The 13089-nt window shown below is 41.3% G+C and overlaps 1 protein-coding gene across 1 annotated transcript; it reads right to left on the minus strand.

Moving 5' to 3' along the window:
* Window positions 1-372: 372 nt before the first annotated feature.
* fgfbp3 (fibroblast growth factor binding protein 3) lies at window positions 373-12172 on the minus strand. The gene is made up of 3 exons (XM_050071162.1): window positions 12075-12172; window positions 4927-5206; window positions 373-1608 (listed from the first exon to the last, which is right to left on the minus strand). The coding sequence occupies exons 2-3, from the start codon at window positions 5199-5201 to the stop codon at window positions 1158-1160; spliced, it is 726 nt and encodes a 241-aa protein (XP_049927119.1). The 5' UTR covers window positions 5202-5206; window positions 12075-12172; the 3' UTR covers window positions 373-1157.
* Between the last annotated feature and the right edge of the window lie 917 nt (window positions 12173-13089).

Genomic DNA, 13089 nt, shown 5'->3' on the forward strand with positions numbered 1-13089 from the left:
TGCCCAAGGATACTTTGACATGCAGAGTGGAAGAACCATGAAAAGCAGTTGGGTTTTTTTTCCCCCAAGACATTGCTGCGTTTTCTGCTGGGATAGTGGCACAAAAAGAGGTTGTTTATGACTGTTGTGTTTCCAGCAGGGATTGTGCCACCAGAGTTGGGTATTTAAAGCCAAAGCATGATCTTTTCTGAACCATACCAAGTGATTTTGTGCCTAAACTAACCAGACATGGATCACAGCATGCTGTCACTGTGGTTATAATCTCTGTAAATTTCATGATATTACTATCATTTGTATCCTCCAATGGCCAAGATATTATACCCATGGGTAGTTGTGTGCATCTCCAAGGTTAACTTAGTAGAAAAAAAACACTTGTTTGTTTTTTGCATTTTATTTTTATTTTAGAATTCAAGACAGTGTTAACATTTCTTTGAAAAAAATATAAAAAATGCTGCACGGGACTAACTGCCACGAATCACATCCAACTGTAACCAGGTTGCTTTTACAAAACAGTTACACAAAGTTTATAGAAAATATTAGTTACACATCACAAAATAAACTATTCAGCTAGTTATCACTACTATAATCACCATTACCATCAGTGATGATCACTGACTGATTGTTCACCAAAACACTATTTTTATTTGTTAGACAGTTCCAACATTACACAGTTTATCGTCACTTTAGCATCTGTTTCATCTGATTGAACATTTCTAGAGAGCAAAACTACGACAACCTTTATATGACATAACACAACCCAAAGCTAAATATGCTCCATTATCACAAACTGAACTCACAAATAATCAGATAATCTGTTCCCTCCACTGAGGATTTACATGAGCAGATGGTCTGTCTGACTTTGAGGGACATTTATAATGAAGTGTGGCTCTCATGCACTATTGATAGGTCTGATTTAATTTTTAAAAAGTTCAGATTGCCGAGTTTAAATTGTCACTTCACTATTGCAATCTAGACGCCATGTGGCCCCATTTGTAAAACAGCTCATATTAACAAAGTGTTTTGTTTTATGACCAAATCTTGACTCCGCTTTTACTTTGTACTTTAAAAAACATCTTTATAACGGTTGTTTTCAGATTGTGAACTCACGCCATCATGTAACAAAAATGAGCTTTACATTTTTTTTACACAATTTCCAATCAACCCTCAAAAAACTTGACAAAGAACGAGCAGACGGAGTGCCATCCCTCGCTGCAGTAACTCTGCACCGGCTCCATGTCGTTCACCAACCCTTCATCATCAAACCCAGTCCTCTCCTCCTCCTCCTTCTTCTTCTTCTCCTCTTCCTCCTCCTCCTCCTTCTTCTTCTTCCTCTCTGACTTCCCTCCGTCTGAGTTCTTACTGGCTGGTGCTACTCTCTTCTTCCCTCCTTCCTTTCCTCCCTTCTTTTCCTCCTCTCCACTGCGTTGGGCGAGCTTCATGTGGGCCTCGGCCGGAGCCTTCTTGCAGGTTTTGGCCTTCAGGACTTTCTCTCCGTCACAGGCGTTCTGCCTCTTCTTCAGCTTCCCCACCAGCTGCTTCCAGTACTGGCTGGACTTCACCCCATAGGCCTGGCAAAGGTCTGGTTTACCAGCGTAACGGCACCAATACCTGGAGAAAAAGCAGAAACAAAATCAAGGAGAATAGAGATTTGACAGCGAGAAGTCAAGAAAAAGTCAAAATACATTCAAGGACTGAAACTTCTCTTCCAATTTATTCCCCTTTCTCTGTCTGTTTATGACTTTTGTCATTAATTCACAACTAAGCAGTTCCTGATAATGAAGAATTTGACATTTCTTAATGAAGGAAACTAATGAGTCTTTTTTTTAAATGACTTTCAGACAAATCACCCAGGACTTTGTGTCAGATGTTTCCCAACTTTAATAGCACGCCTGTGTCTTGGCAAAAGTAATCACCTTTTTGCATATTGAAAACGGTTATCAATAATCTGAGCTCAGTAATTCCCATTTAAAAAGTTTTTTAGGGCAGCATGTCTATGAGGGAGACAGTTTTATGTCTCATCTGGTGTGTGCTGTGGGCATTAAATGCTACGACTCTTTCGGGATCCCAACACATCTGTTCTGTAATGTAATTAGGAAAAACATCCTCTAATCGTAAAAGGCCATATTGAGAGTAGGGTAGTTGTTCTGTAATTAACAGTTCTGCCATGGCTCATATTCAAACTTATAAGTCTTAGTTACTTTGTTGGTTTTAGGGCCGGTACACATGTGGCATTTTTTGCGCCTCAAATCCATTATTGTCACTGTAGAGACTCAGAGGGCTTGCTCAAAAGTGACAGCAATGACGTCACAGTAAGCAAGCATTGCCAAGCTCCTGTTTTTCGAGGCTGTGCCCCGTAAACCCAGTCTCACTCCAAAGTTGCCAAATGCCGGCGCTTGGGCAGTGACTTCTGGCGTCAGACACCAATGAAAAAAGTGTCCTTTCACATTGGCATGATACGCAGCCAGTTGCCGTTATTGTTTAATGGTGCCTAGCAACGTCAAGGGGAAACGTGGCCAGACAACAACATAAGCTGAGGGAGCGAAAGTTTGAGTTGTCTGGCTACGTTTCCCCCTGACGTTGTAAAGCCAATCTGTTTTTTTGTTTTGTGTTGGGATTTTTTAAACCCAACCACATGTTTTTGTTGCCTAACCCAATCACATGTGTGTGTTGGCTAAATGTAACCATGTGCATTTGTTGTTGAAAGAAAAAAAACGTCAACTCACTGTCTTTTACCGAGGTAGTGCATCAATTTTGAAAGTGTATTTTGAAAAACAGACAGTGCGGGGTACAGGCAGAAGTTAACATGGCGTCTGAGAACATCAGCAACCAAAGCCCTGGGTACCTGACACTTCATATCTTGACATGAAAAGATCATGACCAAATGTCAATATGTGACGAGGTGGGAGTGACGAATGTGTTGGCCCTGAAAAAGGAAAAGTTTAACTTTTGGAATGCAGCAATGCAAACTACATGCCACTTGACGAGGAAAAACCAGTCACCAGTAGATATCTTTCCTTTCTTCTGTCAATATTAGTCCATGGTAAATATGAAGGAGAGGTTGATCAGTTCATTGCAGGGCTACCCAGAGTGTTACATCTGTCCAACAGACAAAGTTTTAAGCCTAATACACACCTAAAAGAAACAACAACCGGAAGATGACAAGCTCTGTCATTGAGATTTCTGTTAAGTAGGCTATGATACATGAGCTATGTTTCCATCCAAAAGTGATTCGAATCATTGGGAAATGTGCATTAGAAGAAATATGAATCCTGTGTGTTTCTATTAAATGTACGGACTTTGGTGAAAACCACGAACTCGCGCAAGTTTTCCGCAGAACCAGAAACAAATCAAGTCTCGCATTCTTCTTCTTCTACGTTTTCTGGCGGATGGCAACCAGCTTGTAAATGCATTACCGCCTTCCCGACCCGGAGTGTGGATATCACCATGGAGAGAGGTGCGCTACGTCAGACTTAATTCGAACATAACTGTTTCCATCCCCCATTTTGCGAATCAACATTTTTTCGAATCAACCAAAACCTGGCTAAAGCAAGCGTATTTTAGTTTGTGCGAATCAGGGGATTTTAATTCGAATTTTGGCGTTACCATCATAATTTTCCGATGCAATACTTCTAGATGCGCATCTAAACAGGCTGATGGGAACATGGCTAGTGTTGGTAATGTTTGCTTAGCACCGTCAGGAGCAACCTGCCTCTGCTTCCTTGAAAGTTGGCACAAGGTAGGCATAAGAATCGCACCCAGTGCTCAACCTCGTATTTTCCAGGCAGTGAAAGACGCGACATGTGTCCCAGCCCGTAGTGTTGAGTCTAAAGTTGGGGCATCACTGTAAACAAGCCACTTTATAGTGTGTGTGTGAAAAGACCTGGAGACTAGATAAATGATAATCAGTGACTACATTTGCATTGTTTCTTTATGTTGAAATTTGCACACAAAAAAAAAAAGGTAAACAATCCAAGTGAAGTGGTGGATGGATAGATAAGGACAAAATGGAGAATAAACTCCCAAACCATAATCTTTCCTGTTTATTTTAGTCTGTGTCTTTGTCCCTCCTCTCCAGCCACATCCCCTTTATTGCCATTTTCCATCCATCCACCAGGTGCCCTCTGACTTTACCTTCTTTCCCCATCACCTGACTGCTTCACCCATCTTCTCACCTGATGCCACTCCTCTAATCAGTTGTGCAGTTCACCTGCTCAGCTGTCCCTACTTTCCTCATTAGTCCTCCAGATATTTAACCAGCCCAGTTTCACTCACCCCCTGTCAGTTTGTAGTTGCTTTATTGGTGTCCTGCTTTTTGCTTTTGTGTTCAAGCATCTGTTATCTGTATGTCTGTATGGGTTTGCATCTACCTACCTGTGCCTGCCTGTCTCTCACCAATAAAATTACTGAAGTCATCATGCGGCCTCCTCAGTCTGCATTTGGGTCCTATCCCCGTTGACTGGTATTACCAGCTTTGACAAAGTGTTACTGTAACCTACCCACAAGTGGGATGTGAGCCCTGGTCTCTGTTTGAGTCAACTAGAATCATTAAACATTACACACTGTGTGCTTTTATCCCTTCTAGTGGTGCCAGACTTGAAGAGACTGTCTAACTTGGTCCAGTCCATAAATATGTATCATAAATCTTTCCCATCAGGGGTTTGTCCAGAATTAAACTACTCAGCAGAGGAGTGATTTAAATAATAAGCTCCAGTTTTGAGTGTCCTTCTCGATAAGTGAACCCCTGACTTATTTAAATGACTGAAAATGACTTGAAATGAAATTGACACTTTGGTCAGGTTTAGGTGACATGAATTTATGGGCACTAAAGGTGAATTACATTAATGTGTGTAACATCCACTAGTGAGATGTTGCACTCTTCGACCTTCAGTGAATCAGGTGAGGTATTAATGTTAGTGTTTCCCTTACCTCTGCTGGTCTCCCAGTGTTTCAGTGGTGCAGTTCACCAGCAGGCTCACCATGCCCTCACCAGACGTCTGCCAAATGCAGCGATGGCCCTCCTTGGTGGTCAGCTCCCCAGAGCCGGGCACCGAGCGATTTCTAGCCCTCTTGGCAGGTGGGGAGGATGTTGGTGGCTGGCGGGGTTTTTCAGGTTTCCCTTCACCAGACTGCCGCTTGGCCTCGGTGAGGATGGGGAGGCAGAGGAGGAGGAGGAAGAGGAAACTGCGCGTCAGGACACTCATGGTGGCTGGGAAGAGACATTTGGACACAGAAATAAGAAAGTCAGTTTATTTTCTGAACCCCTTGTTCAGTGGTTTGTCCTCATCTTGATCTTAGCTTTCATTTTATGGCGGAGAAAATCCTGTTGAACACGAACTGCCTAGCTGGTGAAGAAAGTGGAAAATCAAGCAGCTAAAGATTCAGATGTTTTTCTCTGGTAGAGACCAAAAACAGAGATAAAAGAGGGTGAATGTCGGACTTGCATTCATCAGGTGGACACAGACACAACTTCTATGGGAGGAACTTGTTGCTCTGTACCTGCTGGATGTGTAAAGCTAAAAATGTGTTTCTGTGAGTTCCTTTGATGACTCATTTATGCTCAATGTTAGATATGTGTAATGACATGGATAGAGCCTTTTGTTTTTACTCCGTTCATGTTGTTTGTATTTGTCCATGTTTTCTGAAAGCTTAATGACACAGACAGAATGGAGCAGTACCAGCAGGAATTGTGGGGGGCAGTGTATTGTAGTTCAAGCTGGACACAATACAGACATTTTAAAAATAGTAAAATGGAACAAATCGGTAATATTTTGAGAATAATTCTCTGTTCACATGTTCCAATGTATTTAATGGCCTCACAGACCACCTCCGTCTACAACGCTGCCTCCGTTAAAGGTACATTATCATGATCTTTTCCATAGTCTCCATGTTTGTTGTTGTCAGAACCTTTTGAGTCTGCCTTCTAGTGCCATCTAGTAAATGTATCTGACAACATAAAGAATGCATGGCGATATGGGGGCAGTGATGGTTACAACATTTGAAATGAACAGATCTATATTTGTACATAAAGGGAGTAAATATGAGCCCTTTTAGAATTTTTTTTTTTGGTCAAATATGGCTAATTGCATCATAAAGACAGCTGAATCCATTCTTGGGGTGTCATGACTTTCTGTACCAAATTTCATGGTAATCCATTCAATAGTCGTCAAGACATTTAACTCAAAACCACAAATATCAACCTCATGTTGGTGCAAGAGGAAAAGTCGTGGGGTCACCAAAGTTATCACCTTTATTCCTCTGAGGAATCAGGCCAAGCTCTCAAAACTCTGGATCCTACATTTCCAGCAGGTCCTCCAAACCATATGACCACATAAATCATTTGTTCCCACCCTCTACTATGACCTACAGGAACATTTCCTAGTGTCCCTACCAGTTGCAGGAGATCAGCACATCTTCATACCCAAACGACAGAATGTGTTGTACATGACCTTCAATGGTTTTGTTATGTAACTGTCACAGATGCACCTAAACTACTTGATTAGGTTCAGAGAAAAAGATCCCAGTTTGGGTTAAAAAAGGTACATTTGTAAAGTAACTTAACTAACGTACGCCAGTCAACTATGTTACTTAAAACAACAGCTATGACTCTGGGTTACACACAGGACACAGAACAGCAGTCTTCTGGGTCAAAGTCCTGTGTTTGTTTGATCCATCCACACCAACCTCCTTTCAGTATGTTCTCACACCAACTCATTAAACGTTGCCGCTTTGTCAGTGGACTTTCACGTCTGCATATGATGCGCTAGGTGTCCTCCTGCGTCTGCAGTTGACATTCTGGAATGCCATGTCCGCTTATGCATGTTACATCTGTTGTCTCTTCAAAATACTCTTCTGTTTTCACAAGAAATGAAAAGTTTCTGCTTGTTAGATGCATACAGTCTTTTTCAAAGTAAATTTAAACTTTGGTAAAACATCTCATATTTGTGTTTATTTTATTGTGCAGCAAAATCACCTGTGTGAGGTTTAGATAGAAGCGTCATGACTTGGCTCAATACTTAGACAGGAAGTGAACAGCGGGCTCCCAGGTGAAAGTCCTGGGTTTGTTGGACCCATCCATCTCCCCTCCAACCTGTCCTATAGGGACCTTCCAGATCCTTATTTGATGTTGTTACCAGCTGCACTTCAAACAGATGCTGTCGGGCAGCATTATAAACTGACAGCGGTGTATCATACTGCACCGAAAAGGTGCCTTTTTGCTTCAGTGTCTGACACTGAAATCACTGACAAAGCAACAGATGGACAGGTTGAGAATGAGAACAGGCTGCCCTTCTAAACAGACTTAGCCGCTCTTTATACTACGTCACCTGACTTCTGCCTTTTGCTTTCGTCATACAGCCTCCAGAGGTCACTGCCTTACAATAGCGTCGGTCATAATAAGCTGCTTATATGGTCATATTTTGGAGGACAGTATTCACATTTCCAACAGTGCAACTCCATTGAGTCTTTGTTAGACCCTCCATGCAACAGAACACATTATACAACTGTTTCACCAGCTAGAAATACTTAATTCTTCAAAAGATATCTTTGATAAGAGCCACAATGAAAATATATTGACACTTGCAACTAGCAGTTTCAGTGCTAGAACATGTGATTGGAAGAAACTTCACATGTCAAACTGAATGGGTTCAACATTGCCAATCTTTAACAAGAGAGAAGCCTTCCTCATCAGTATCCCAGAGGGCCAGAATGTCAAAGAGTGACACGATACGAGTGTTAAATGTTAAAAAAATGGACAATAGACAGAGAGTGGGGGTGTGAGTCTGTCAGCAGCTTATTGAAAATCAGCCAAGCATCAACAACACTCTCCCAGGAAGAGTTCAGACCGGATATGCAGCTATCAAACAACAAGTGAGGGGAGGAGAGGATAACTGATGAACTCAGAGTTAATAACAGGTTTTGTCAAAAGATATGAATAATAAGAAAATCCAGCTAAAGAAGGACAATATTGTTGTCTTAAATTGGGAAGTCAAACATGCATCAACATAAGATTTAGTGCTTAACGTTAATGCTCTGCAGTGTCAAAACTGACAAACTGATAGTAACATCAGCTCATATCAGAGAGAAGAGGAATTATTAAGCGCCTATTTATTAGAATTCTAATGTGAAAATTAAGCCAATAAATGAATAAGCTGATCCAGGTGGATCTAAATGTTCAGACTGTCCTTTGTCTCCTTTGTTTTGCCTGCAGTCTGTCTCCCAGGTTAGCTGTTGTGTGTTTAATGAACTGTGTTTGCAATCAGCACTCTAAACAATTAGAGTCTGGATTAATGAGAGTAAAAGCATTCATATCTTGTGTAGCGCTGTGCCCCTGGGTCAGCGTATAAACACTGAACAGGTTGTTTCCCTCTACCTTCATACCGTTAACTATGTGATACAATGGGGGCAAAAAAACAGGATGCGCGTTGCCATAATTAATCCCATTAATAATGTTTGTGGGTTTGTGTTGTAATGAGGTGGAAAATTAACTCAAAAGGACATTATGCTCCAGAGCTCCGTGATGTTTTTGTTTCAGTTGAAGCCAAAGTGCTCCGTGAACAAACGAATGGATTTTACAATCAGGCACATTAGTATCATTACTATTCTGTTATCAACACTATATTTCACATCGGGAACCAAAAAAACAAACACAAAGAGATCATAGTGCTCATTGTCCTGACCCCTCTGGGCTTTTGTTAAGCCTGCAGTGGACAGACCAAGGCAGCTACTGCTATTTGAGTTTGAGTTCCCATTGTGCTCAGACACTGCATGATAAAAATTACATGGTGAAATATTGTGAATTACACCTTTGCCTCCAGGAGTACTCACATCTAACTGTGGAGTAGTGCTGCTGGAGTGACAGTCCGCCACTTTTTTTCTTCCAAGTGAGGACATAAAATACTGCATGCATAATCCAGCTGAAATTCATATATATTTTTTAAGCACTTGAAAATCCAATCATCACCAAAAGTTCAGCCAATAAAACTGAATGAAATAGTCAAAGTTGTCACACTAATATTCAAGGTCGTGACGTCAGCTCATGCACTGAGTATCATACAAAAAACTTTTCACCTCAAAAGCTGCAGGTTGCCTTTCAGCAGCACACTGAATTAAATTATTTTAAATTAAATTATTTTGTTCTATGTTTGTAATGCTTTTGCAAAGACACAATTCAAAGCCAGTCTGTTAAACTTGGCCAGCTCGTGCTGCATCCACCGTGAAATGTTATGTTTTCATAGCACTAGATGAGCTTGACCTCTGCCTGCACTGAAACGTTTCAGATGCAGCTTCATTTCCTCGGTACAAAGTAAACAAAATCCTTCAATGGTGTAACCACGCTAGTTACAAACTACTACTACACCCATGGTATTGGCAAGGGGGCTGTACACGTGCTGCAGTTTTTGCACCCTCAAATTAATTGTTTTTAATGTAGACGCGCAGCAGGTGCGTTCAAACACCGGTGTGACAATGTCTGAGTTAAACAGAGTTCAACTTTTGGAACGCAGCAGTGCAAACCGCATGTCACGTGACAAGGAACAACTAATCACAGCCAACAGATATCTTTCCCTTCTTCTGTAAATATTAGTCTGTGATAAATATGGAGAAGAAGTTGATCATTTTAGTGCAGGGCTGGCAGAGCTTTACGTCTGTCCAACAGTCAATAGCCCAAGCTCCTGGAAGAAGATCAGCTCTGCACTCAGGATTCCAGGTGAATAGGCTATGATACGGTGCTTGTTAGGGTGCTTAGCAACCTCAGACGCAAACTGCTGCCAAGCTGTTGAAAACTGGCACAGAAAAGGCACAAGAGTAGTACCCATTGCTTGACCCTGCATTTTCCAGGCGATTAAAGACACTGAATGTGTGTGAGTGGTAATACTGCTTAACTAACTACTGCATAGCCTAACATTCTCAACATGATGAGGTTAACCATGCACAGGCGCCAAAGGTATGCTCCAAAAACAAATAGTACTACACCCCTGGCTGAAGGGTGAACATTCTGTAAAACTGTCTACACTGACCGGACATCAGCAGCCCAGCAGTGGCCTCACTTCTCTTTCAGTGTCTACACATGGTGTGTTCAGGTGCAGCACTACATGTAGGCCATCCACATTTTGGGAGCACTCTGAGCACAATAGACAATCACTGTAGATGTGCCATAAAAAGTTAGAAAATAGACCTGATGACTAAAAAGATACCATAAGGTTTTCTCAGGAGTTGGTAGAGACCAAACCTTAGGTAAAAGGAGAGGGAGGACAGGTGGACAGAAATAAAAACACCTCCCCAGAGCGATAATCATGTTGGACTCTCTCTGCCGGATGTGTAAAATAAGCAGCTACTACAGATGTATTGATTAGAGGAGCATCATGGCAACTTGCCAACAAACCACCATTTGTAATCAAAAAATATCTGCCATGAAACTGCGCCAGCTTAGGGCAACAAAAAACATAAATCTTGGGTGCATCGGTACAACAGACAAGACAGAGGAGAACAGAAAAAATACCCACACACCAATTAAACTGCCCTGGTGGGCCACAAAAAAGATTCACAGGCTGAGATTGATGCCAAAAAATGTATTCAAAACATCCATGCAATATATAATTCTCAATAGACAGGTCATTGTGGTTTGGGAGTCAGGCTGATCTCATCTAATTACTGGCTCCAGCTGACTGATTCATCACACCTGGTAGGAATCTGTCTGTGTCTCTATATGTTCTGTGAAGCACACGTCAGCAGCACTGATGATAGTCAAGGACTGAAACATTTGCTGCTGTTTTTTATCACTTTTTATGATTATTATTTGCACTTTGAGCACTCTTCTTTTTGTGCACAGATGGTTTGAATAAATTGACATTTTTGCCATCCCAAACCCTGACCGACACAGTGCCATTTCCAGCTGGCTGGGCACGGTTTCCACTCCATTTCAATACGGCACACAAAAAGACACATTCCACTTGAACTGGTTTAAACCAACGGTGTTTTGTAAACAAAACAAACTAATATTCACATTTCACACATTTAGTTGTGACTTAATCCGATTTGAAAAAGGTCTGTGTAAAGTTTACCACAGCATCTCCACCAGCTGCTGCTGTTTGATTATCGGTAGCGCCTGCATCGTAGGTGTCCCGTTATACTGTCTGTTACAAGAAATTAACACATGCAAGCCAATCAGAACTGAGAATTCTCAGAAGCCATATTACAGAAGATGCCATTTTGAATGGTGGTAACTGAGGCATGTACTGTTGGAAATTGTGTGCATCTACATTGTGCTTTGTCCTTCCACAACGGTTCATTGTGTGTCTTACTATATAAGTCATAGAGGAGTCAATGTTTGAGTTACAACCTAAATTCAGCTGTCTGCATAATTCATATTTACACAGATATTTTACTGAACCTTGTTAGGTGACATTTTTTGTATATTTGCGTGTTTTTCTTAGTTTATATAATTAAATTTTGCATCAAAGCTTAAACTGATCTGATGTCCAATAGCAAAAGACCTCAGAGGTCTGAGCTGAATGTCAAGACTCAAAGCATTGGTATGAATTTGGCTAAATTAATTACAAAGACTGAAAAATTAACTCGATTTCTCAAAGTGACTCATCTTGAAACAAGAAATGACGGAAGCTAAAAACTTTGAAAATCTTTATATACGCAGCATTATATATAAAAGTGTCCCTATTTTCCTCTCAAATTTGGTATGTTAGTTTTTCTAACTTTCACAGGTTCATGTTCATCTTGACATTAGAAAAAAGTCTCAACAAATACAGTTCTATTTTGCAGTATAAGTCAGCTCTCCACTGCAGCAGAGTTTCTAGAAGATGAAAAACAAAGACACACAGCACCAAAACAAAAATAATCCCCTTTCCAAGCACACCCCCACCACACACACACACACACACACACACACACACGCACCTCCAAATACACTCCTCATCAATAAGTCATGACACAAAGCAAATCCTTCTTCGTCGCCTCTCACGCTCTAATATTTGGTTTGACAGTTTTAGAAAGAAGCAGAAATGCAGAGTAGTTAAGTGTTCAGGGTTTGTTGTTTAGTGTGAGCAGAGGCCCGGTGTTCTTACCATGTGACGCTCCACGGCTCTGAGTCGCTGTGGGAATGAGGGGACCACGAACACTTGGATAAAAGAGGGGAGAAGACGGGGATAAAGGAGGTGGAGGAGGAGGAGGAGGAGGAAGGAGGGGGTTTGGGGAATAAGGAGGACTATACCAAGAACTGCCCACCAAAAAACCTCAGGGACGCCTCCCACATTTACCCCTTCTGACAAAACCGTGTCTGTGTGTGTGTGTGTGTGTGTGTGTGTGTGTGTGTGGGATCAGGAAAATGGACACACTTGCCAAGGTTTCTCACTCTGTGGGACAGTGACGACACCTCAAGGGTTGCTTCAGTGTCATTCAGCTCACGCACATTTTTTTTACTGTTACTGTATAAATACGTTAACTGCAGCATCTTGGTTTTTTTACATTATTTATTTAGTAGACTTTTCAAATTAAGACTTTATTGGGAAATAATGAACACTGTCTGGTTCGTTAGAGTCCAAGCACTCCCAGTGGCACGAGGTTAAACACATTCATCACTGTATGAAAAAGTCCAGTGTTGAGTTTGCCAATAGAAAGCACTCAGCTGTAAATAAGCAGCCAGACAAAACAGACATTAAAAATTTAAAACCACAAGAATCACATCAGCAGCTCAATGTGGCTCCAAGACACAATCAAAGGGAAGGGAAAGCAGAAGGTGATTTCAACATCCATGATGCCAAAAAAATGCTTTTGACGCAGCAGGCAACACAGTATCACAACATTTTGTGAATTGAGCATTGACAGTTTTAACTCTCCTTCAAAGGTCGACCCCATCTATGTTCTTCTCCTGTTTTTTCCGATGTAATTGTCCACTCAGCAGATTGTAAAAAGCAGTGATGTACACTGAAGTGCTACTTATAGTAATAACTAGAAAAGTGCACTTATTGGAGCACAGATCCGGTGGCGTTGTCCCTCCTGGCTCCTTTACCGTCAAGATGGTGTTGAAAATAACATAAATAGGGATAAATATATCTCGTGCCTAATTTGAGTCGATCGTAA

Source organism: Epinephelus moara, chromosome 19, assembly GCF_006386435.1.
Source record: "Epinephelus moara isolate mb chromosome 19, YSFRI_EMoa_1.0, whole genome shotgun sequence".
In the NCBI taxonomy this organism is placed as follows: Eukaryota; Metazoa; Chordata; class Actinopteri; order Perciformes; family Serranidae; genus Epinephelus; species Epinephelus moara.

What these genes read in the sequence shown, in the direction of transcription:
- fgfbp3 (XM_050071162.1), bottom strand. Translation starts at nt 5,201, where the DNA reads ATGAGTGTCCTGACGCGCAGTTTCCTCTTCCTCCTCCTCCTCTGCCTC. An exon ending in ACACTGGGAGACCAGCAGAG is followed by an intron (nt 1,609 to 4,926) that starts GTAAGGGAAACA and finishes CTTTTTCTCCAG; the next exon opens with GTATTGGTGCCGTTACGCTG.